Source organism: Pygocentrus nattereri, chromosome 28 (genome assembly GCF_015220715.1).
Source record: "Pygocentrus nattereri isolate fPygNat1 chromosome 28, fPygNat1.pri, whole genome shotgun sequence".
NCBI lineage: Eukaryota > Metazoa > Chordata > Actinopteri > Characiformes > Serrasalmidae > Pygocentrus > Pygocentrus nattereri.
In genome coordinates, this window is record NC_051238.1 from 1,463,068 (window position 1) to 1,490,128 (window position 27,061).

The 27,061-nt window shown below is 42.7% G+C and overlaps 1 protein-coding gene across 1 annotated transcript in view; it reads right to left on the reverse strand.

The window, feature by feature from the left end:
* Positions 1-23,485, reverse strand: part of LOC108410948 (very low-density lipoprotein receptor-like) — a 44,092-nt gene extending 20,607 nt beyond the window's left edge. The window contains exons 1-7 of the mRNA XM_017682286.2: positions 23,399-23,485; positions 21,297-21,569; positions 15,872-15,991; positions 11,766-11,891; positions 8,981-9,152; positions 6,419-6,637; positions 129-247 (exon numbers count right to left, since the gene is read on the reverse strand). Of these exons, the coding sequence (XP_017537775.1) occupies positions 129-247; positions 6,419-6,637; positions 8,981-9,152; positions 11,766-11,891; positions 15,872-15,991; positions 21,297-21,569; positions 23,399-23,459 (1,090 nt within the window). The 5' untranslated portion in view covers positions 23,460-23,485. The remainder of the gene's footprint in view (positions 1-128; positions 248-6,418; positions 6,638-8,980; positions 9,153-11,765; positions 11,892-15,871; positions 15,992-21,296; positions 21,570-23,398) is intronic.
* Positions 23,486-27,061: the final 3,576 nt, after the last annotated feature.

Genomic DNA, 27,061 nt, shown 5'->3' on the forward strand with positions numbered 1-27,061 from the left:
TTTACACAGCGTCCCAACTTTTTTGGAACTAGGTTTGTACATTAAGTTAGGTATGCGCTTGTCTCTGGTACTGTATCTCTAAATAATGTGCCAATGCTGACTCACAGACTGAAAGCGCAAGTTCTGACCTAAAGAGATGGAGACCGGGTTGCGGATTATTGAGGTAACCAGGGCTTTTCTGTCCATTCCATCAAGACTGGAGCACTCAATCCTGGGTGAAACCCCACCATCTGCCCAGAAAAGCAGCCTAGAGAGAGAGAAATACAGCAGAGTTACATTTCCCTACTAGAGCCAAGTAATAAAGCTCATTAAGTTCATTTCAACACAGCACACAGCAATCAAAATAAAGCCAAACTTTACATTAAACAAATAAAATAAAACAAGTAATGTAAATCAGATAAAACATGTTTGGTTGTGCTCACAGCCCAACACCGTGCAGGACGCTTGGCATTTGCCAGAGAACACCAGGATTGGCAAATTCGCCACTGGCGCCCTGTGATCTTCACAGATGAAAGTAGGTTCACACTGAGCACATGTGACAGACGTGACAGAGTCTGGAGACGCCGTGGAGAGCGATCTGCTGCCTGCAACATCCTTCAGCATGACCGGTTTGGCAGTGGGTCAGTAATGGTGTGGGGTGGCATTTCTTTGGAGGGCCGCACAGCCCTCCATGTGCTCGCCAGAGGTAGCCTGACTGCCATTAGGTACCGAGATGAGATCCTCAGACCCCTTGTGAGACCATATGCTGGTGCGGTTGGCCCTGGGTTCCTCCTAATGCAGGACAATGCTAGACCTTTTTTTTTTTATATGTGAATATATCAGTATTTGATCATCAGTTAAACAGCATGTATAGATAAACTTTATATAACAATTAGAAAAAAATTAAAATAAGACAATGATCATTTATTTTAAATAAATTAACTGAAATCTAGCTTTAGTAAGTGGTACTTCCCCCTTTGGCAGAAACATCTTTATTTAACATCTTCCTAAAAAACTGTACAGGTGTCTGACAAACACTCCATGAGGAATTCCATGAGGAATTTACTTTAACTGAGCAATGTTTGAGGTGATGATCTGGGCTTTGATTAGGTCATTCCACACCCCTCTGGCCCTTTGGGCCATTCCATGATGGATTTACTTGTATGTTTGAGATCATTATCCTGCTGGAAGTAGAGATGGGCCATATGGCAAAAAAAAGAATATTGTGATACTTCAAGACATTTCCACAATACACAATACACAACGGTATTTTATCAGTCGGAACATAGAAAAAAGAGCCAGTATAGCCACATTTTGAATAATACTCTTAAAAACTGTGAATTCAATGATTTTTACTCAACATTAAATATATATTAAACAATATTGTTTCGCAATTAATCCAGTTAAACAGTAGTAATTTAGATCTTTACAATGAAACTAGATGTTCATTAGCTAACTTTAGTCTTGTTCTGATATTCTTTGTAGACAGCAAAGGCTTCCTACCACTGCACCCCATGTAGGTCATAGTGGTTTTTTTTTTTCTTCATACAAGAAAACCACATTACTGTTTTTTTCCATTACAGAAAAATGTGACAAAATGTTAAGAGCCACTAAGAGGCTCTAAGAGCCACTTCTTACACTAAATGACCTTTATCTATTAAGAATGGAGAAATAAAACTTGACATCTGTAACTTCAGCTATGTTGAAAAAGTCTAAACTTCTTCACATGACTAAATACAACAAACTTGGATATATTTTGAATGAACATTAATATATGAAATGAACATTGATACAGAATATACAAATAAATACTTGAATTAAATTTATATATATATATATATATATATATATATATATATATATATATATATATATATATATATATATATATATATATATATATATATAAAATGTGCGTGTGTGTGTGTGTGTGTGTGTGTGTGTGTGTGTGTGTGTGTGTGTATGTATTAAAGCAGCTGAAAAGAAGAAGAAGTGTCAAACAGTGAAGTCACATTTCTAAAAACAACACCGACAAGTTCCTGAGGTTTACACACCCCCATTGTCACTACTGGTTTGAGCTTGTTGCACCACCCACGTGTTCAGAGCAGCCCTGTGGTCGGAAACTGTTGAAGGGCATCAACAAACACCAGGTGGAGCTTAAAGTGTATATGATCTATGTATAGCTGATTCAGGAGTTTTTAGCATGCTGACACTTTTAGATCTTTGGTCCGCTATTGATACCATATATAATGAACTATGGCTCTCTCGTATGCGCAGCATAGTACTGAATACATTTTACTACACCAGTACTGAAGCCGCCCTTTCCTGGCTTTCCTCATGTGTTAGTGTTAAACAGAAATACAGAGACATTCAGAATAATAATGCTAATAACAGAATAATCCCACTGAGGGTGTTCCACAGGGCTCAGTTTTAGGTCCTACTCTTTACCATTTACATGCTGCCACTTGGCCATATAATACCCCATCATGGTTTAAAGTTTTCATTTGTTACGCAGAGGACATTCAGATCTATGTCAGCGTCAGTCCTGCTCAGACTACACCACCACCTGCTTTATCTGACTGTATTCCTGAACGCTTAAAACCGAGCACGGTTAGCTAACCTTACTCAGGGTCACAGGACCATTCGGTGGGACGATGCAACAACGTAGAACCAGTCAGCGAACAGCTATGTTTACCCCAGTATTGTGTCACAGCCGCCTGCCGAGTTGTTGAAGTCGAAGTGAAGACAGTGAACATAGTTGTCACAAAATTAGGACAGACTTGCATCCGTTCTGAATTACCACTGTTAGACGAAGTACACAAATCATGCATTGGGTCACAGCCGCCTGCCGAGTTATTTCAACCCAAAAACAATCACAAAAGTTCAGTTTGTTCAAATAAACGACAGCAGTGCACGATTTTAAAGCCGCCGTTCAATAATCATGAAAGATTAAATCTAAGACCAAGTTCTAAAAATTAAATAGAACTGCTAACCAGACGAGAGCAGTTGGTTAACAATAGCTTAGCTGGCAAGCTACCAGTGCCGCTCACCACAGAACAGATTCAAGTCTGACTCAAAAAAGCTTTACCTCACAGCTAAGCTAATGCTAACCTAAGTTAGCCCCTCTCTCCTAGCTAACTTAGCTTAGCAGAAGAGATTAACACACACTAGCACAGGTTCGATTCGACTACTGCGCTGCTATTACAATTATTAATGATAAAAACTTACAATCAGTGGTGGACGAAGACAAACCATGTACTGGAGTTAAAGTCGAGACCCCCAAGGTAAAATATTCCTCCAGTAAAAGTAGAAGCTCCTCCCTTTAGACCTCCACTTGAGTAAAAGTACTAAAGTATTTACCTTCAAATGTACTTAAGTATAAAGTAAAAGTACTAAAAGAGTAATTCTGGCTCTGATGTCCTGTTATCATTTTTATAACCAGACTGGCTTCATGAACTCATTTCAGGTGAAAGTCCTCCAGCGTCTCTCTTGGTAAACCAGTCTTTTAATAGAACGTCATTAATTAGTGACGCTGACGTCTATTAAAATGATCAGAAGCACAAAACACTGAAGGTAAACAGTTTCCATCAGGGAGAACCGAGTGGCTCTGAAATCACTTTTTACACACAAGCAAAGTTTCAGTTTACACTTCTATGGGTGTTCGAACATTTAGTGTAGTAGCTCCCAAATTATGCAATACCCTCCCCAGTCTATTCACTATGTTCCTCTCTGTCTTCATTTAAATCAAAGCAAGACTCTACATATACCCCTTTGTTTTCCCTGTGTGTATCTATCTATCTATATCATGGCCAAAAGTATGTGGACATCCCTCCTAATTACTGAGTTCAAGTGTTTCAGCCACGCCCATTGCTAACAGTAATATGAAATCATGCCCATATTAATGCAATCTCCATAGACAAACACTGGCAGTACTTCTGCTCTGCTTGATTTGCCTTAAATGTAAGTGCTGTTATTGTGAAGTAGAAGCATCTAGGAGTAACAACAGTGGTAGACCATACAAACTGAGTGGGGCTGCCAATGCCGACGCACATAAAATGACCAATAATGTGTTTGCTCAAGCACAAGAACTTAGCATCAGAACCTTCATGAAATGGGTCTCTATGGCTGAGCAGCTGCACACAAGCCAAAGATCACTATGCGCAATGCCAAGTGTTGGCTGGAGGGGTGCATAGAGCTGCCACTGGACTCTGGAGCAGTGGAAACGTGTTCTCTGGAGAGATTAATTAGCTTCTCTATCTGTCAATCTGATGATGAATCTGGGTTTGGTGGATGTCAGGAGAACATTACCTACTGAAATGCAGAGCCAGCAGTAAAGTTTGGTGGAGGAGGGATGATGGGCTGGGCTGTTTTTCAGGGTTTGGGCTCTCATTTCCAGTGGAGGGTGATGATGATGCTACAGCACAAAGGCACTGTACACAGTTATCTGCTTCCAGCTTTGTGTCAGCAGTTTGGGGAACAGCCTTTCCTGTTCCAGCATGTGTGAGCCCCTGAGCACAAAGCAGCTCCATAAAGACATGGAGTGAACAGATTGGTGTGGAGGAACTCCAGTAGCCCTCACAGAGCCCTGACCTCAACCACACCGTTGGGATGAACTAGAATGGAGACTGTGAGCCAGACCCTCTCATCCAACATCAGTGTCTGACCTCACAAATCTTCTGGATGAATGGACACAGATTCCCACAGATACACAGATTAGCAGTTGGCAATATCTTTGACTACACTCTACTAGACTACTAGGTAAAAATCAAATAATCCTCCTTTACTGTTAGATAAAGCTTTGCTGTGCCTTCTAGCACACGGTTCTGAGGATACATGGTCTTAAACACTCCTAATTCAACCTTTAATCCTGAAGATCAGCGCAGACTGCTGGTCACATAGCAACACAGACAACAATCTCGCCTAGCTAGTAGCTAACAAAAGAGCAAAGAAGAGAAAGATTTTAAAATGTCGATAATTTTGAGATGAATGGACTTGTGTTTATAATCACTCCAGCTGGTTTCCTGATATGTTTATTCTGCAACAAGAAACTGACAAACACTAAAAAGTCGTGAGCCTGAAGTCGCTTCTAATTCACCAGCTTCTTGTTAAAATTTTCCCATCCCACCTTAAATAGTGCTGCAGTTACATTGACACCTTAGGCACTATTTAAGGTGGAACGGGAAAATTTGAACAAGAAGCTGGTGAATAAGAAGCGATTTCAGCCTCAGAAAGTCGAACGTTGAGAGACATTTTACACACAACTGTTCTACATTTACAAGTTTCCTGCTGGAGATGTGAGAAAAGTGGCTATAGCTGAGCTAAAGCAAAGCGAAGCAAGTCTGTGGTTTTCATTTATTTTATATTTTTAGTGCAGACTAGCACATCGGCACATACTGAGATATATTTACAGCCAAGACGAAGGTGAAATATTACTTTAAGATGTTGTAGCTGCCAAGGTGGTTGATTTTTGTTGAGAGGACAAAATGGCTCTTCTTAACATTTGGGTTGTGACTCCCGATCTAGATAAATGCCACAAATGTAAATGCAAGTTAAAGAATCTTGCTTAATCAATTAACCAACTAAATGTCTTGGCTGATCAATTAAGGGTAAGAAATTGGGGTTAGAAGGAAATTGTGGGAACTGATCAGTTTTAAAGTGTAAATTAGGCCCAATCCCATTTCTTCTTTTTACCCCTACCCCTTGTTTCGAGGGTTCCCTCTTACTACTCAGCTACAGGGCAGTGGTTGAGATCTTCTCTCTGAAATGAGGCCCTCTAATAAAAGAGCACCACTTCATTAACAGCTACCAGCACCGCTCTGTAGGCGACCCTGCCCGTCTGCAGGGACAGCAGAGGAGGGTAAAGTTCAGCTCCTCATTGCTGGGCTTTAGTTACATTTAGGGATCATACGTCTTCAAAGACGGGGGCAATTATTTATTATCAACCCCCCAATTCTTCAGTGATATGAAGCTGAAGTCAGATATTCACCAGATTCCCCGTTCCACCTTAAATGGTGCAGTAGTTACATTCAGGCCCTTCAGGCGTCAGAACTGCTGGACTATTTAAGGTGGAGTGGGAAAGTTAGCTAGCTACCGAGACATTACCATACTGTTAGTGATTTTTCTAGGCTTGTTATAAAGAAAACGAACAAAATACCCTGAAACGACATTAAACTAAGATCATACAGTTGTTACTGTAGTTTTTTAACAGAATATATTCTCATATTTGTGAGTTTCTTTGGTCATTAAACTCTGGAGTCTCAAAAACCTCCGTTTGGAGGGTCATGCAGCCCCAACACTTCGGCCTACCCCTCTGTCTCATTAAGAATCAGGACACCCTACACCTAGACGTGAACATGCAAAGCAGAAGGCTAAGCCTAAGAGATAGGGACGAGGGGTGAAATGGGACTGGGCCTTAGTGGTCATCATCAGTGTGACGTACCGCAGCAGAGGCTGAACAGCGACAGCGGCTGGTTGGGTCAGTCCGGTGATTAGCGCTCCGTGCTGTTCTGATCCGTTCAGAGAGGAGACGTGTAAAGCTCGAGTGTGATTGCTGGTCCAGTACAGAAGCTCATGCACCCAGTCCACAGCCAATCCCACAATTCCTCTGGTGCCTTCAAACAGCACGGCAGGCGTCTGATCTCCATCAGCCAGAGACAACCTGAAAACACCCACACCGAGGTTCTCAGAGCTTTAGTCCCTCCAGGATTCTTACTCCTACATTTTTACATCCGAGTACATTTAACATGCTTTGAATTCACTCATTCCCAGAATTCCACTACTGTATTTACTTGTATATACACAATATAAACTACTCACACTGTATTTCTTGTATTGTATACATTACAATATGAATATTATACGCTATGAATATGTTGTACAGTCTTAAAAATGATGGCTCTTTAAGGGTTCTTTAGTTGGCTCCATAAACGATCATGACCACCCAAAGAACCATATGCATGCTTAAATGGTTCTTTGTATGGTAAAATGGTTCTTCAGATTGATGGAGAACATGTATTTAGTTCTATACCGAACCTTCTTTGGAAATGGTTCCGTTTTTAGAAGAGGGTTCCACACAACATGCTGCTATTGTTATAATATCAAGCTTGCAACAAAAGCAGAACCCTTTTTGGTGCTATATAGAACCATCAACAACACATTCTCCACTTGAAGAACCATTTCACTATGCAGGGAACCTTTTGATCATGCAAATCTTTGAGTTTAAGAGTGTGCATTATGCGTCAACCTTCTTTATTTGCCTTTGATCTGTACTTTTATTCTCTGCTTCATGGGCTCTGTTGTCTATTGGTGATGCTTAGTAAAGTGACCATGAGATAATAACACATTATTACAACCCCAATTCCAATGAAGTTGGAATTGAACGATGATTTGCAAATCCTTTTTAACCCATATTCAATTGAATACACTACAAATACGAGATATTTAATGTTCAAACGGATAAACTTTGTTTTTTGCAAATATTCACTCATTTTGAATTTGATGTCTGCAACACGTTCCAAAGAAGTTGGGACAGGGGCGTGTTTCCCACTGTGTTACATCACCTTTCCTTTAACACTCAATAAGCGTTTGGGAACTGAGGACACTGATTGTTGAAGCTTTGTAGGTGGAATTCTTTCCCATTCCTGCTTGATGTCCAGCTTCAGCTGCTCAGCAGTCCGGGGTCTCCGTTGTCGTATTTTGCGCTACATAATGCGCCACACATTTTCAATGGGAGACGGTCTGGACTGCAGGCAGGCCAGTCTAGTACCCGCACTCTTTTACTATGAAGCCACGCTGTTGTAACACGTGCAGAATGTGGCCTGGCATCGTCTTGCTGAAATAAGCTGGACGTCCCTGAAAAAGACGCTGCTTGGATGGCAGCAGATGTTGCTCCAAAACCTGTATGTACCTTTCAGCATTAATGGGGCCTTCACAGATGTTCAAGTTACCCCTACCATGGGCATTAACACCCCCCACACCATCAGAGATGCTGGCTTTTGAACTTTGAGCTGAAAACAATCCAGACAGTCCTTTTCCTCTTTGGCCCGGAGGACACGACGTCCATGATTTCCAAAAACAGTGTGAAATGTGGACGCGTCAGACCACAGGACACTTTTCCACTCTGCGTCAGTCCATCTCAGATGAGCTCGGCCCAGAGAAGCCGGCGGCGTTTCTGGGTGGTGTTGATATCTGGCTTCGCTTTGCATGGCAGAGTTTTAACTTGCACTTGTAGATGGAGCGACGAATTGAGTTCACTGACAGTGGTTTTCCGAAGTGTTCCTGAGCCCATGTGGGAATATCCGTTACAGAATGATGTGGTTTTTAATGCAGTGCCGCCTGAGGGGTCAAAGGTCATGGGCATTCAGTGTTGGTTTCCTGCCTTGCGGCTTACTTGCAGAGATTTCTCCAGATTCTCTGGATCTTTTGATGATATTATGGACTGTAGATGATGAAATCCCTAAATTCCTGCAGTTGCACGTTGAGGAATGTTGTTCTTAAACTGTTGGACTATTTGCTCACGCAGTTGTTCACTAAGTGGTGAACCTCGCCCGTCCTTGCTTGTGAAAGACTGAGCCTTTCAGGGACGCTCTCTTCATACCCAATCATGACACTGACCTGTTTCCAGTTAACCTGTGGAACCTGCTCACCTGTGGAACCTGTTCACCTGTGGAATGTTCCAAACAGGTGTTTTTTGAGCATTCCTCAACTTTCACAGTCTTTTGTTGCCCCTGTCCCAACTTCTTGTTGCAGGCATCAAATTCAAAATGAGTGAATATTTGCAAAAACCAATAAATTTGATCTGTTTGAACATTAAATATCTCGTCTTTATAGTGTATTCAGTTGAATATCGGTTGAAATGGATTTGCAAATCATTGTATTCTGTTTTTATTTATGTTTTACACAACGTCCCAACTTCATTGGAATTGGGGTTGTATTATCATCATCATCATCATCATCATCATCATCAGGTCTGACCGTGTGATGTGAGGAGCTCCTGCAGTACCTGTAGACTCCTGTGTGCTCAGGGTTGCTCCAGTAGATGGCACCATTTGCTATGGATGCTGCTAAAGGCCCAGCAGCTCCTGTACTGTCTGAGATTTTCCTCTGATCTGAGCCGGAGCTGCTCATCCAGCCAATCTCTGCACTGCTGGAGAAAACCAGACCTGTAGCATCACCTGCACACGTTTCAGCACAGCAAACAAGAGAAAAGTGCACCAGAATCAGAACCGTATTCACACAAAAACAGGAAATATATAATAATAATAATAATAATAATAATAATAATAATAATAATAAAAAACACACACACACACACACACACACACAGGAGCTTGAAAGTTTGTGAACCCTTTAGAATTTTCTATATTTCTGCATAAATAAGACCTAAAACATCATCAGATTTTCCTAAAAGTAGATAAAGAGAACCCAGTTAAACAAATGACACAAAAATATTTTGTAATTTGTTTATTGAGAAAATTGATCCAATATTACATTTTTGTGAGTGGCAAAAGTCTGTGAACCTTTGCTTTCAGTATCTGAAACCCCCACCCCCCGTGCAGCTGCAGCAGCAGCAGCAGCAGCAGCAGCAACCACAACAACAACAACCACAACAACAACAAAACGTTTCCAGTAACTGTTGATCAGTCCTGCACACCGGCTTGGAAGAATTTTAGCCCATTCCTCCATACAGAACCGCTTCAACTCTGGGATGTTGGTGGGTTTCCTCAGATTAACTGCTCGCTTCAGGTCCTTCCTGGTCAGGACTTTGACTGGGCCATTCCAAAACATTAAGTTTATTCTTCTTTAACTGTTCTTTGGTAGAACGACTTGTGTGCTTAGGGTTGCTTGCTGCATGACCCACCTTCTCTTGAGATTCAGTTCACGGACAGATGTCCTGACATTGTCCTTTAGAACTCTCTGATATAATTCAGAATTCATTGTTCCATCAATGATGGCAAGCCGCCCTGGCCCAGATGAAACAAAACGGGCCCAAACCATGTTTCACAGATGGGATAAGGTTCTTATGAGGGAATGCAGTGTTTTCCTTTCTCCAGACATAACGCTTTTCATTTAAACCAAAAAGTTCTATTTTGGTCTCATCCGTCCACAAAACATTCTCTCAATAGGCTTCTGGCTTGTCCGCGTGATCTTTAGCAAACTGCAGATGAGCAGCACTGTTCTTTTTGGAGAGCAGTGGCTTTTCCCTGTAAACCTGCCATGCACACCATTGTTGTTCAGTGTTCTCCTGATGGTGGACTCATGAACATTAACATCAGCCAATGTGAGAGAGGCCTTCAGTTGCTCAGAAGTTACCCGGGGGTCCTCTGTGACCTTGCCGACTATCACACACCTTGCTATTGGAGTGATCTTTGTTGGTCGAGCACTCCCTGGGAGAGAAACGATGGTCTTGAATTTCCTCCATTTGTACAAAGTCAGTCTGACTGGATTGGTGGAGTCCAAACTCTACAGAGATGGTTTTGTAACCTCTTCCAGCCTGATGAGCATCAACAACTCTTTTTCTGAGGTCCTCAGAAATCTCCTTTGTTTGGGCCATGATACACTTCCATAAACGTGTTGTGAAGAGCAGACTTTGATAGACCCCTGTTCTTTAAAACAGGGTGCCCACTCACACCTGATTGTCATCCCATTGATGGAAAACACTTGATTCTAATTTCACCTTCAAATTAACTGCTAATCCTACAGGTTCAAATGACCAAGTGTAATATTTGTGTGTCATTTGTTTAACTGGGTTCTCTTTATCTACTTTTAGGACTTGTGTGAAAATCTGATGTTTTAGGTCATATTTATGCAGAAATATAAAACATTCTAAAGGGTTCACAAACTTTCAAGCACCACTGTGTGTGTGTGTAATATATCTTCTTCTTTCGGCTGCTCCCTTTAGGGGTCGCCACAGCGGATCATCTGCCTCCATCTTGCCCTATCCATTGCCTCCTCTACTTTCACACCAACCATCTCCATGTCCACCTTCACTACATCCATACACCTTCTCTGAGGTCTACCTCTTCTCCTTCTACCCGGCAGCTCCATCTCCAACATTCTTTGCCCAATATATCCACTATTCCTCCTCAACACATGTCCAATATATTATATATATATAGGGTTAGGGTTCATTCAATATAGAACAGTATTCATATTCACTAGTCAGGGTGTAGATCTAGTGGTGAGGTGAAACCAACTGAGTCATGTTTTCCACTGTGGTCTGTCCCAGTTTCATGTTGTTTCTTCATGTTTTCTCTTGTTTGATGGTGAGGATTCACCCTCCCTCACTTTCTCTTGTGCTAAATAACAAATATGATCTTCTGTTTGTCAAAATATGGGCAGCCAAACTTCTCACAAGACGGAACGGTCAGTCTTCCTCTTTCTACGTCTTCCAGTCAGAGCTACAGCGCTCGAGTTCAAGCTGCTGCTTCAGCGTAAAGACCGCCTCTAGAGCCAAAGTGTGGTTTATCCACTCTGGGCTACTGCAGAAACAAGGCGACACAACATGACGGCCTCTGTTGAAGAGGAGCCGCTACCTATGTAGACATGAAGGGCTCATTCTAAGATAACGATTCGTAGTTACAGGTGATTATACATTATTGATTCTGTTGGTTTTGTTTTCTATATTCCGGTTTTGCTAATAAATCCTCTGAAATCTCACACACGGCACCTTTAAAACGTTCTACTGCAAACTACGTAAAACCTTGTCTAAACAAGCTGACAGTTTTATTTAGAGAGGTTTACTCTTTCAGGCAACAAACAAACAAACAAATACAAACAGGACTCACCTGTGGACAGGCACCGCCCACTCTCTGACGTCTCCTGGTACCCCTCCTCACACCCACATGTAAGAGAGCCGCTAGACTGGACACACAGCTGATCACACACATCGGCGTCCAGACAGGGATCCACCTCTGAGCAGCAATCACACGTTAATAAAATTAATTAATTCAAAAACTAATACAATTAAAGTTCTACATTATTTATAAACAAAAAAAACTAATATTATTAATAAATAAGGATGGTTCTTCAAGGGTTCCTTAGGGAAGACTTGAGGAACACTCAAAGAAGCCATTTGCATGCTTAAATGGTTCTCTGCACATCTTCTTCAGGTCCATGGAGAATGTGCTGTACATGGTTCCACACAGAAACCTTTCGAGAATGGTTCCACGTGGGGAAAGGGTTCTTATGGTGCTCTATAGAACCATATACGACACATTCTCCATCAGTCTGAAGAACCGCTTCACCATGCAAGATGGTTCTGAGTGTTCAATATCTTATCCTAAAGAACCCTTGAAGAACCATATTTTTAAAGAGTGAACACAAATTAGAACGGCTTTTATGAGACCTTTAAGTTAAGGTTTCTTAAACAGAACCAAGACCACGAGGAACCCATCTGAGTGAATAAATGGTTCTGCACAAACCTGTTCTACATAGTCGATCTTCTAAATAATGTATACAAGACCAAAGGGTTCTGCTGACAGTGCATCTGCTATTGCTGTTGTTTTCTAGTTATAGAGTGCCACCTAGTGGTGTTTCTGTTGGTTTGCAGGTGCGCCTGTATTTGTTGTACACACAAAGGCCTAATCTAAATCCCCAGTCTAATCCTCTAAAGCTGCTCTAATCCTGATCGAAAACATTTCGCTCTCACCAGCTTCTTGCTTGAACTTCCCCATTCCACCTTAAACGGAGCAGCAGTTACATTCTGGCGCTTCAGGCGTCAGGACTGCTGGACTATTTAAGGTGGAATGGGAAAGTCAGTTCACTAGTTCCCGAGACTTTAGCACAGTACTAGCAATTTTTTATGCTGGATATGAAGAAAAGGACCAAAATACACTGAAACGACATTAAACGAAGATAAAACAGTCGCTATTGTCATTTTTTAATGGAGAAAATTCTCATATTTGTGGGTTTCTATGGTCCCTTGTTCTCTGTCTCGCCGGTTTTTCTGTTCCTCATATCTCTCTGTTCTAGTCTCTGAAAAGCCTCCATTTGGAGGGTCATGTAGCCCCAACACTTGGCCCCACCCCTCTATCTCAACAAGAATCAGGACACCCTACACCTAGACAAGAACATGCAAAACAGAGGGGTAGGGCTGAGTGATAGGGGCGACGGGTGAAATGGGACTGGGCCCAAGACTGGGACTAGGCCTGGGCTAATGCTGTGTCTTATCATTTTAATCTCTGAACTCTTAAAATACTGAATAAAACACCTACATCACCGTTGGGTGGGTGGTCTGTAATAATTAAACCCACATTTTTTTGTCAACAGTGATTCAAGTCTTTCGAACAGAACTGCACTACGTGAATGAGCTGCTAAAGCTGGTTGGCGGTTTTGGACACAGCCAGTGCAGATCTGGAGGAGGAGCTCATGAAGCTCATGTTCTCGGTTCATCTCTCCTGTCTGCTCATGTCTGGTCTGGCGTCTGAGGAGCGTCTGGTTTTACGCTGAGAGTTTGGCTCCAGTGGTTGATGCACTCGGCTCTTTGACTGAACTTTAATCTGCGTGTTGACTCTTCGCTGTTTACTCTGACGTGTTTTGGGTTTTTCTCCTGATGCTGCCTGAGGGGTTACGCACGAATATTAACACTGCGCTTCAAAACCCGCTTACGGGTAAATACAGCAACTTTCACCACTTAACAGTGCAAACTAACTCCCTCCCTCCCTCATTTACTCCCTCCCTCACTCATTTACTCCCTCCCTCCCTCCCTCCCTCCCTCCCTCACTTACTCCCTCCCTCCCTCCCTCCCTCCCTCCCTCACTTACTCCCTCCCTCCCTCCCTCACTTACTCCCACACTCATTTACTTACTCCCTCCCTCCCTCACTTACTCCCTCCCTCACTTACTCCCTCCCTCCCTCACTTACTCCCTCCCTCCCTCCCACACTTACTCCCTCCCTCCCTCACTTACTCCCTCCCTCCCTCCCTCACTTACTCCCTCCCTCCCTCCCTTACTCCCTCCCTTACTCCCTCCCACACTTACTCCCTCCCTCACTCCCACACTTACTCCCTCCCTCCCTCCCTCACTTACTCCCTCCCTCACTCCCACACTTACTCCCTCCCTCCCTCACTTACTCCCTCCCTCCCTCACTTACTCCCTCCCTCCCTCCCTCACTTACTCCCTCCCTCCCTCCCTCCCTCACTTACTCCCTCCCTCACTTACTCCCTCCCTCCCTCCCTCACTTACTCCCTCCCTCACTTACTCCTTCCCTCCCTCCCTCACTCCCTCCCTCCCTCACTTACTTACTCCCTCCCTCCCACACTTACTCCCACACTTACTCCCACACTCATTTACTTACTCCCTCCCTCCCTCACTTACTCCCTCCCTCACTCCCTCCCTCCCTCCCTCACTCCCTCCCTCCCTCCCTCACTTACTCCCTCCCTCACTTACTCCCTCCCTCACTTACTCCCTCCCTTACTCCCTCCCTCCCTCCCTCACTTACTCCCTCCCTCACTTACTCCCTCCCTCACTCACTCCCTCCCTCACTCACTCCCTCCCTCACTCACTCCCTCCCTCACTCACTCCCTCCCTCCCTCCGTCACTCATTTACTCCCTCCGTCACTCATTTACTCCCTCCGTCACTCATTCACTCACTGTATTCAAACAGTCTGGATGAAAATCACATTTTAGATCAATCAATAAATCAGTCGTCTGATAATACTGTTTGATGAATTAGCAGAAATATCTCCAATAACGCACTGAAAACTTTCTGCTTTCTTGGTCTCAGCATGGCTGGGGCTCAAACTCACGACCTCCAATCAACAAGACAAAGGCTTAGGCAGTTCTGCTCCTGAGGAACCTAATAAAGGAAACTGCTGTTTAACTATTAAAAACAAAAACACAAACCTTCAGATCAACACCTACTAACACAAAAACAGAGAGAAATGATTACAAACAGAACACACAGCTACAGAGTTCTGGGTATCTCTGCACCCAGCGCCACGTTATTAACTTTATAAAGGCGGTGAGGTCCTGCTGTTTATTTGAGTTGGAGAACCCTGAAATGACACAGTCAATAAAGCCCAGTTAAACTAAACCTAGACATTTAAAATATGAATCACTATATTCTGTTAAAGTGGCTGAGACTTAATTTCCCTCTTCATTTATTCTTTGTTTGTTTTCAGGGTATTTGATATCAGATCTACATCCTCTAGATCTTCATCAGCAGTCAGTTTCTGAGCACAGCGTCAGCTGAAGATGATATTCTGAGGTAGTTTAATACACAATGCTTTGCTTTTCAGGGATCATCTTGTAATTTAACACTTCTCACAGTAAAACAATTATCATTTTTAGATATTAAATAACCATCACTGGTGGTTCTGGATGGTAAATAAAGCGTCTATATCTGTGTTGTAGTCATGGCGACGCCTGGTTCCCATCACCACCACTGTAAAGTCATCTGAACCAGTTCACACTAAACCCTCTGATTCTCTCTGTTTACCCCTCACACTGCAAAAACAATAACAGCTTAAGGGAAAAGGTCTTACATCTAGTCAATATATGTAATATTTCTCATTATCAGATTCCTGTAAGAATATTCAGTCATTTTATCTAATTTAAGATCATTTACTTGCTTTAAATATTATTTCTTAAAATGAGCAAAATTATCTGCAATACTTCTCAAAACAAGCAAATGACCAACAACCTCATAATGAGAAATATGACATCACCTTTATCACCGGCTAATTTCTCCTTTTTTATTTTGCAGCCATTGAATGAGGCAGAAATTTCAACAACGTGGTGGAATTTCCCTTTTAGGACTCACAGGAATCCTGACGCTGCATTGTGTCTGTGTGGTCTTATGGATGTAGGTGGTTGTGGTTGATGCAGTTGATTTAGTATTACAGCACTGAGCTTGACTGAACTTGAAGTTCTCACTCAAAAGCTCCTCTCACCTTCACAGTGAGTGTCCTGCAGCAGCCGCATGCCGGGGGGGCAATCGCACACGAAGCCCAGTGGCCGATCCAGACAGATGTGAGAACAGCCGCCGTTATTCACCTCACACTCATTCTGACCTACAGACAGAGAGCGAGAGAGACAGAGAGAGAGAGAGACAGAGAGAGCGAGAGCGAGCGAGAGCGAGAGACAGAGAGAGACAGAGAGAGAGACAGAGAGAGAGACAGAGCGAGAGACAGAGCGAGAGACAGAGAGAGAGACAGAGCGAGAGACAGAGCGAGAGAGCGAGAGAGAGCGAGACAGAGAGAGAGAGCGAGAGAGAGCGAGACAGAGAGAGAGAGCGAGAGAGAGCGAGACAGAGAGAGAGAGCGAGAGAGAGACAGAGAGAGAGAGAGAGACAGAGAGAGAGACAGAGCGAGAGACAGAGCGAGAGACAGAGAGAGAGACAGAGCGAGAGACAGAGCGAGAGAGCGAGAGAGAGCGAGACAGAGAGAGAGAGCGAGAGAGAGCGAGACAGAGAGAGAGAGCGAGAGAGAGCGAGACAGAGAGAGAGAGCGGGAGAGAGACAGAGAGAGAGACAGAGCGGGAGAGAGACAGAGAGAGAGACAGAGCGGGAGAGAGCGAGAGAGAGAGCGAGAGACAGAGAGAGAGAGAGCGAGAGAGCGAGCGAGAGAGCGAGCGAGAGAGCGAGCGAGAGAGCGAGCGAGAGAGAGAGCGAGAGAGCGAGCGAGAGAGAGAGCGAGAGAGAGCGAGCGAGAGAGCGAGCGAGAGAGCGAGCGAGAGACAGAGAGAGAGACAGAGAGAGAGACAGAGAGAGAGAGAGATGAAAAATGAGAGAGAGAGATGAAAAATGAGAGAGAGAGATGAAAAATGAGAGAGAGAGATGAAAAATGAGAGAGAGCCGTTTGATTTTATGGGGTGATGTTGGCTGTGACACACCGTCTTCACTGATGGACAGATGTTTAGAACAGAAACAGAATAACAGCTAAATCAAACGTTTTGATGCGTCTTCTACTCATTTCTGCGTCGTAGCCGGGCTGTGACTCGAGCAGCCGCTCCCATCTCTTCTGTCATTTACACCGAGGTTTCTTAACCAGTGTGAACTGCTCCTAAACCCTGGAGACGTCCTGTGAAACCCGCGTTAACCCATCTTCTCATACACAACTAATCTCATCCAAATAGCCACACTGTGGTCTATAAACAAGGAATAAAGCACAGACTAAATTCTATAGGTAAGTGTGTCATACAGCGTCTCACGGCAGAATCTGGAACGGCAGCGTTTGTCGCGAAGAGCCGCTTACCTGAACGGCCGAGCTGCTTCTTTCAGTGTCGCTCATCTGCCAATGTGTGGTCACTCACAGTCGGAGTTATAGTTACTGAGAGAGCCAAAGGAACCGCCCAACTCTCTGCATCATGATTGGCCTTGATTTAGCCTTTAGCATAGCTGCTAACTGTATATAACTGTGTATAACCTAAATAGCAGCCGGACCTGTGCTCCACCTGCAGCGCACCTACATCGGTCAGCTTCATCACTCACAAACCCACTCAGAAACAACGATGGTGATCTCACCAAACTGACGCTCAGGGATGCAGTGCAAGCGAGAAACGACCTGAGAAATTTGGACGTGTAGCAGCACTAGAGAGCTAGAGAAGCCGCTGTGTGATGATGTGTAAACACCACAGGTTTATCTGAACACTGTTCAGCTCTGTTTAGAACTGTTTTACACAATATTTATAGTATAAAAATAAAGAAAAATAAACAATATATACAGTAAACAAACAAATATAAGTTATCCTAAAAATATAATCCAAGTAAATGCCATGTAGCCAGACATTGTGTTCAATTTGTAATTCAGAACAGATTTTTACCAAAATAAATTATTGAAATTGTAACTGTATAAATATCAGGACTTCTAGGTGAGTTAGGTTAGACAGAGGTAGCACTGGTGCCAGCACTCAGTATGGGCCGGTACTCCGGGATCAGGTATCAGTATTGGTAGGGAAAAGTGATATTGGTGCATCTCTAAAAGGTCCTAAGGCACAAGAAACAGAAGGTAGACTGGAAGGAGGAGGGGCTTCAGACATGCTTCAGTTATTCCAGAACTCCACTTCTTAAAGCCCCGGGGAACCTAAATCCGTCTTTTCTTTCTAAGCAGATTAATCCTGCTCGCACTACAAAGTCCACTTGCCATGTACAGTCATGTGCAAAAGTTTGGGAGCCTCTGGTCAACTGACGTTCTGTCATCTACACAGAACATATTTTAATGCACCACTATTCTTTATGCAGGGTGCTACGTCCTAGGACTTATTCTATAATGTTTCTCGAACCTGTTTATCTTTCAGACTGACATTCCAGTCTTGGGGGTTGGCACAGCGCAGGAGGTCACATATGATTGAGCCTTGAGGTCCACGACGCTAAAAAGGCCCAGACCAATGAACAGTAACTGCTTTGGGTGTTTCAGTCTGGCAGCAGACGCCTCAGTCGCGGCAGTTTGGGCTCGTTGTTCTTTGGTGTAGGTCAGGGGTCCCAATCCAAATTATTTTATGTCCATTTTACCATCTTGGCTATAAATATGTCTCAGTATGTGCTAATGTACTAGTACTGGCCAAAAATCTAATAGTAAAAAAAAAAACATGCGTTGCTCTGCTTTAAGCTTTAGCTCAGCTATAGCTGCTTTTCTCACATCTCCAGCAGGAAAGTTTTCCACAAAAGTAGAACAGTTTCTTGTAAAATGCCTCACTGGACATTTTCCCGAAGCTGAAATTGCTTCTCATTCGCCAGCGTCTCGTTAGAATTTTCCCGTTCCACCTTAAGTGGGGCCTGAGGCACCAGAATATAGCTGTTGCAACATTTAAGGTAGAAGATTGTGGTGAACGACAAACTTCAGCTTTGTGACTTTTTAGTGTTTCAGTTTGTCACAGCAGATTAAACGTATGAGGAAACCAGCCGGGCTGATTATAAACACTAATAAGTGCATTAATCTCCGAATGATCGACGTCCGTCTTAAATCTCTCTCTTTGCCGTTTCGTATCTACTAGCAGGGTGAGACTGTTGTCTGTGTTGCTATGGTGACCAGCATTCTGCGCTGATCTTCAGGGTTAAAGGGTGAATCAGCAGTTCTATCTATATTAATGATGGACTAAGACTGACGGAGCTGTACGGCTGGGTGGTGTTATTTTTGATCCCTTTTTCAGCTAGGGAGCTAATAAAGGAGTCTATTTTATTTTTCTTTGGATTTCCTTGAAGGAAGGAAGCTTGATGTAGGTACCTAGAGGTAACTCCTGGTGACTGAAGCTGTGGTTACTGTATGTTCACGTTAATTTTAAATAAGGTGCAACTTTTTGGCAAAGAAGAAAAAGAGAAAACAGCCTTTTGACTTTAAAAGTGGATGTAACAGCTGAATTTAACATACTGGGGAACATTAACAAGAAAAGTGTAACTGTAAAATGTAAAGTGTGTAAAAGTTACACTGCATAATTTTTGTGTTTTATTTTTTTCCCCAATATATTAAACTCAACAAAAAAACTGAAATTTGCACTGAAGTGTCATTTTAGTGTGTTCCCTGTAGAAAATGTATTAACTTACTAACTAAATCAACAAAGCACGCAATTTGATCAGAGGTGTTCAAACTTTGCACTCTGTAGTTTCAGTTACAGGCTGCAGTCCAACTGCTTCTCTATACACTCTGAAATGATCAGGACCCCCACAGGACCCCCACAGAGCAGGTATTATTTGGATGGTTGCCCATTCTCAGCACGCCATTTGATTCTCCCTGCTCAGCACTGATACCTGCAGTGGTGAGTGCTGTGCTGGAATGCACTACTTGTTGAGTTTAACAGCTGAAACACAACTTCCATATCGCTGCTGTCCAATGAAACCCATGCATTTCCAATCTTGTTGATTTTTAGTTTTCTACATTTCATCAAACGACAGCTGTCCTTTGTGTAAAAATCACTTGGAACAAAATCTCTTTCCATTGATCTACACTGAAAGGTGTGTTCTTGGCCTGTCCTGTAAGGCTCGTATTTTGGAGAAACTCGTTTTTCATTGGACAGCGACAATATATTAGTGTTTGGTGTTGAAATCCATCAGCTGTGTGTCCAAGTGCTTTTCTCTTCTAAACTGGAACAGCCTATGCTGTAATAAAGACACTTGAGCATAGAGATGCACGGATACCAACTTTTCCCGTTACTGATTCCTGATCCTTTAGTATCGGCTCAAACTAACTCTATACTACTAACTCTACACCTATAAATCCTGGTATTTATACGATTACAATCTTAAAACATTTTATTTTGGTAGAATATGTTCTGTATCATCTCTCCGTGTCTACGTGGGTTTCCTCAAGGTTCCCCGGGTTTTCCTCCCACAGTCCAAAGACATGCAGTCAGGCCAACTGGACGTGCTAAATTACCCCTGGGTGTGAGTGACAGCGTCTGTCTGCCCTGCGATGGACTGGCGACCTGTCCAGTGTGTATCCTGCCTTCCGTCCGATGACCGCTGGGATAGGCTCCAGCACCCCCTGCTGCTTAGAAAATGCGTGTGTTCTCTATCACAAATAAAACACACCCAGCTTGGCTACGTGGCTTTTACTAGTTTGATTATTTATTAGACGCTTAAGAAAATGTATTTGTTTATTTATTGTATAGAATTAGTAATAAGAACCATGTTTAACAACTTCTGGAGATGTAAACTACTAAAACAGTTCTAAAGAGAGCTGAACAGTGTTTATACATCAGCACACAGCAGCTTCTCTGGCTGAAAACCGAGCTGAACCAAATTTCTCGAGTCGTTTGTCTGATACGAGCATCTTGTTCACTCGTGCTGCGTCTCTGAGCATCAGTTCCATCAACATCACCGTCTCTCACGCTGTCAGCATCAGCGACTTTAAGAGTTCTTCTGACGGGCCGTGAGACCCCACTGCTCACTGATACAGCTGACTGACGGAGACGCACCGCAGGCTGGACGCACAGGCCCGGCTAGTGGGTTGCTATGCTAAAGGCTAAATCAAGTCTAAATGCTATCATTAAGCAGAGAGTCCAGCAGGTCCTTCCACTGCCTCGGTAACATTAACTCGGACTGTGAGTGACCACACAGCGGCAGATGAGTGATACTGAAACAAGCAGCTCGGCCATTCAGGCAAGCGGCTCTGTTAGCGGCTCTTCACAACAAAAACTACCGCTTGTCGTCCCACACCGCCGAAGTGCTGCCCACTGGTGCAAATGCACACTTTAGAAGTTTTAGAAGTTATCGGTTTCCCCATAACTGATAACAATTTGAATGTCAGTATCAACACCAATGCTGCATCACTATTATCCACCTTTTAGACGTACAGAGACAACAGCTCATTGGCAGCTGCACAGTTTGTGCTTCTGAACATGGTTACATAAACACAACCAAATATACATCTAAAAACATCTTACTGCAGTTGTCTTCATCACTGCCATCCTCACAGTCTCTGTAGTGGTCACATCTCCATGAGTGTGGCACGCACCGCCCGTTAGAGCAGCTAAACTCAGAGCTGCGGCAGGACTTTGGTTTTGCTCCTCCACATTTCTCCGGTCGCTCATCGGCTCCATTCTGACAGTCCGGCTGGCCGTCACACACCACGGAGAGAGACACACAGCTGGAAGAGGAAGGATGGTGGACCCCGTCTGCAGTGCAAGGAAACTCCTCCAGACTACACTGTCCTACACCTGCACACATACAAACAACAACAACAACAACAACAACGTAATGCACCCTACATAACACAGTACAACACTGTATTACACTACACTAATATTCTCTGAACTATTCTAACATGGTATACTGTGATAATCTCTATACTACACCCCACTGTGCCACCCACACGGCAACATACTGTGCCCCCCACTGCAAAACACTGTACACAGCACTATGTGTGAGGTACAAACTGCAAACAGCAGGCCAAAGATAAGACAGATTAGACAAAAGAAAGGCAGTTTCCATGTCCAGTAGAGCCACAGAGTCACAGCCCAGACTCAGTTTCACTTATAGCCAACAAAGAGGTGACCACTGTATGAAAGTGTCTGATTGTGTCGCTTTACTTTTCGCCCTCAGTGTTTTTATGTTATGCACACATGGCAGCACTTTTGCAATTACTGCATTTCTTCACGCTGCATTATTAAGAGTTCATGCTTCATCAGCTGGGCTCATATTATTTCAATTATTTTGTTGTCGTCAGGACAAAACGGCAGATCTTCATGTTTGCAGTTTTTCGTTTTTTTGACCAGAGGAGGACTCTTAAATTGTGAGAATATAAATGCAAACAGACACAAACTTCACAGAACGTTCTCCTAACACCCAACTGGAACTTTATGGGTCACCTGGTTGAGGTGAGAAAGGTCAGGGGGCAGGTAGGCACTCGTGTGTCTGTCCACATACTCTCAATTTATAAGAAAACTAATACAATTAGACACAAACTTCATAGAATGCTTTCCTAGCACCCACCTGGAACATCACATCACCAGGTTCAGGTGGGAAAGGTGAAGGTCTTTTGTTCTCCTAACACCCACCTGGAACCTTATGGCTCACCTGGTTAAGTTGGGAAGGGTGAGGGAACAGGCAGGACATGACATGTCTGTCCATATACTCTCAATTTGCTTGCCAAAATGAATGCAAATGGACAAAACCTTCAAAGAAAGCTCTTCTAACATCCACCTGGAACACTGTGGGTCACCTGGTAAAGGTCAGAAAGGTGAAGGACCAGCTAGGGAGTAACCGCTCTCAAATTGTAATAACACTTATAAAAAGACACAAACTTTAAAGAATGGTCTCCTAACATGGGAAGCACAGGTGCAGGTAAGCAGGGATGTGTCTGTCCATATACTCTCAAAGTGAACTCACGTGGACACAAACTTCACGGAATGTTCTTCTAACATCCACCTGGAACACTGTGGGGTCACCTGGTCAAGGTGGGAAAAGGAAGGGAGCAGGTAGGCACTCAAGTCTGTCCATATACTCTCAATTTGTGACTAATTCAATTGCAAATGCACACAAACTTCACAGAATATGTTCCTAACATCCACCTGGAACACTGTGGGGTCACCTGGTCAAGGTCAGAAAGGTGAAGGACCAGCTAGGGAGTAACATGTCTGTCCGTATGCTCTCAAATTGTGACTAATTCAATTGCAAATGCACACAAACTTCACAGAAGACGTTCCTAACATCCACCTGGAACACTGTGGGGTCACCTGGTCAAGGTCAGAAAGGTGAGGGAGCAGGTAAGCAGTGATGTGTCTGCTCATATGCTCTAAATCTGTGAGAAAATGAACGCAGATGGACCCAAACTTCACAGACGCGGCCATTCTCAGTCCAGTCCTGCAGACTCAGCTCAGCCATTCATTCTCCAGCGCCAGTCTGAGCTCTGGACCATGTGCTGCTGCTGTTTGACAGTTCTGCTCCGGTTCTGCTCTCGGCTCGGCTCGAAACGCAGCCCCAGCGCTAACCCGCCCACCCTGCAGACCCGCTGAGAGAACCGGAAGAAGCTGGAACGCGTGTTTACCTGCGGCGCAGTTTGAGCGCAGAAAGCCGGTCACCAACAGCAGAAGCCCGGGCAGCTCCATGCTTCACTACAGCGACCTCTGCTAACTATCGCGAGGATATGACGCTGCGAGAGCGACGGGGCGCGTCACCAACCGAGCGCATGCTCCCTTCGTAGGGAATCACTAGCTAGGGAGCTAAAACAAGGGCGCAAGGGAAGCATCGATGTTTTCATCTTTATTAAATAATTATGGCAATATTACTCATTCAAACACACAAATGACTCAAAATGACCAACAGAAAATAACAGCACAAGTAAGCAAAATATACTCTGAGTGTGAAAAAGGAGGGAAAGAAGCTTTTCATCTAAAGCTTTTCTTTCTTTTAACTCTACACTCTTTGGGTTATAATCACTCTCAGACTGTAATTTAGACTCTAAGGAGATTTCATTCTTAAGAAAACAGCAAATGTGGGTGTTTTTTAAGCCCCGTGAAGGTAAAATATGGCAGGATTTGTTTTCATATCAAAATTTACATGAGACAAAGAATGAAAGGCTCAGTTTCTTCTAAAGCAGCACATTTGGCAATTAATCTTTGGGTTGAGTGACATTTTGGTGCAACAGAGACAGATTGGGGTGTTCGCAGTTTTATTGTTGAAGGATTGAAGCCCTTTCCGTCTGTTGGATCTCCCGGGATCAGGTGGGATGCGTGGGACGGATCGTTTGCTTTATCCTTCTATGGCAAACCTGTAACATCCATCCAGAGATATACCATCAAACACACTAATGCCTGCCTGGTATGCAGTAGAAAAAGGAAATTATGATAATAATTATTTTAGATATTTTTTATTTTGACTTTTTATATTTTTTGCCACAATTAGATCATTTTAAAAGTATCGTATCGGTATTGGTACCGATATTGAATATTTTCAGGTGAGACCCAGCCCTAGTCGCCATCCAAATGTTTAAAAAAGGCATTTTATCCCATTTCAACAAAAATCTAAGCACCTTGGGAGCCACAACTTGCTAATATTATGTGAAAATTCCCAACTGACATTAAAACTATATTTAAGATTTTTCTTTATAGAACTGCTCATTACACACACAATAACTCAGCAAGTCTGTATCATTTTAAACATAAACAAAATCAGGCTGAAAATAAATAAACATGCTATTCAGTCAAATAGACAAACAAATTACAAGTAGGACTCATCAACTAAGTTACTAACAGTAGCCACGTTCACATGCAGCCTAATAATCCGTTAATAATCCGACTAAGAGCTCAATCGGAATAGAACACGTCCGTGTAAACACCTCAGCCGGAATAGTCTAGTCCAATTGAGGCCATTCGGAGTACAGTTTCTAGCTGATTGATCGAGGTGGATAATCCTGTAATTAAACTGTTAAACAGAAGAATAATATCTGTGTAAACGTCTGTATCCGATTACATTCCCTATCGGAAAGTTTCAGTCCGTTCTGCATGTGCGTCGCGTCACAGTGAGAGTTTATACCGTTCAACACGGCGGAGCAGAAACTGGTCTGCAGAGGAGACGAAGTTCATGCTCTGATCTTTAAAAGACGGCGGTGGGACGGACGTCCAGCTTATGCGTCTCAGAGCACGACGTCTTCCTCTCGGCCTTCTTTAATAAGGACGTGTGAAGGACGTTTTCCTGAGTCTGACGTCATTTTAAAGCAGTTAAAAACACAATCACTGCTCACTGCTGCTCATCTCACTCTGACTGGACTCATGTGATGCTGGTTGTCATGGCAACATCTACAGTAAGCAGTTCTCTATGCATGCGTGTCATTTTAGATCTGATTACTTGTAGTGAGGATGTAAACTGAGACTTTAATCAGATTGTTGAGCAGAGTGAGAACAAACACCTCAGTCTGAATCTGTAATCTGAATGTGTTCAACTGGATTGGCAACAATCTTGGCATTTGAACACAGACATTGGGCCTCGTTCTTCGGCTGTTCTTAAGAAGCAATTTGTTCTTAAACTCACTTCCACAGTTTTAATGACAATTCTGACTCACTGGGTTCTCTGTGTGGGGTTTGTTCGTAGGTAAGAACACAATCTAGACCCACTCAAGAGCACAAAGGTGAGAACAGTTCTGCGCTTTAAGAACACGTCACGAACTTTTATCAAGAACAAACTGAGGAAGATACTGGAGAACGAGGCTCAGACTCATTCGAAACGATTGCTTGAGGCACTTCGACAACGTGCAGGTCTAGGGGAGTGTGCATGGCCCCCCTCCCAAAAAATCCTGCTTAGGATTTGCTAGAGCCGGCCCTGAGAGGACCATCAGGAATCTGATCTCCATGACCACGTCAAGCCACGTTCTGCTCCTGTCCTGAGTTTTCTGGAACGTGTTGCAGGCGTGAGATTCAGAATGAGGGTGTATTTACACCAAAACCATAAAGCTGATAAGGGAAAACATCAGCTTCATAACGGCCAAACAGAATGTATTGATCTTTACTTCATCAGCATCTCCACAAAGCCCCAAATACGGTGTCCTGTCAAAGAAAATGACATCAAATCTGGGCAAAAGTCTCCTGTTTCTTCTGCTGAGATTGTTATGAGCTTAATTAAGGATTATTTAACTGAAATCTAGACATTTTAAGTGATTTTGTTCAGTAAAATGATCTCACTGTGTTGGCAGATGATTATGCTTGTGGTACGAAATGAGCTTGAAACATTATCTGCTGGTAGAGTGAGATAAACAGGGAAACTAGAATTACGCAGATAATCTTAGAATAAGAGCAGAAACATCTCAAAAACGGGAAACATTAGAAATATTGACTAGATTTAAACTCATTTCACTAGACAAGTGAACTTTGTTGGAATGGAGGTTTGTCTGTAAAAGGACAGTCTGCGATCTTTTGCTTAGGCATTTTTATTGGAGGAGTTCAGGTTCAGATGAAGAGCAGCTGTGCAGTCAATTATTTGCAGAAACCTGTGTGTTTATAATACATGCTGTGTGATTATTATTATAATACATGCTGTGTGATTATTGTTATAATACATGCTGTGTGTTTATTGTTATAATACATGCTGTGTGATTATTGTTATAATACATGCTGTGTGTTTATTATTATAATACATGCTGTGTGTTTATTATTATAATACATGCTGTGTGATTATTATTATAATACATGCTGTGTGATTATTATTATAATACATGCTGTGTGATTATTATTATTATACATGCTGTGTGTTTATTATTATAATACATGCTGTGTGATTATTGTTATAATACATGCTGTGTGTTTATTATTATAATACATGCTGTGTGATTATTATTATAAAACATGCTGTGTGTTTATTATTATAATACATGCTGTGTGTTTATTATTATAATACATGCTGTGTGATTATTATTATAATACATGCTGTGTGATTATTATTATAATACATGCTGTGTGTTTATTATTATAATACATGCTGTGTGATTATTATTATAATACATGCTGTGTGTTTATTATTATAATACATGCTGTGTGATTATTATTATAATACATGCTGTGTGATTATTATTATTATACATGCTGTGTGTTTATTGTTATAATACATGCTGTGTGATTATTGTTATAATACATGCTGTGTGTTTATTATTATAATACATGCTGTGTGTTTATTATTATAATACATGCTGTGTGATTATTATTATTATACATGCTGTGTG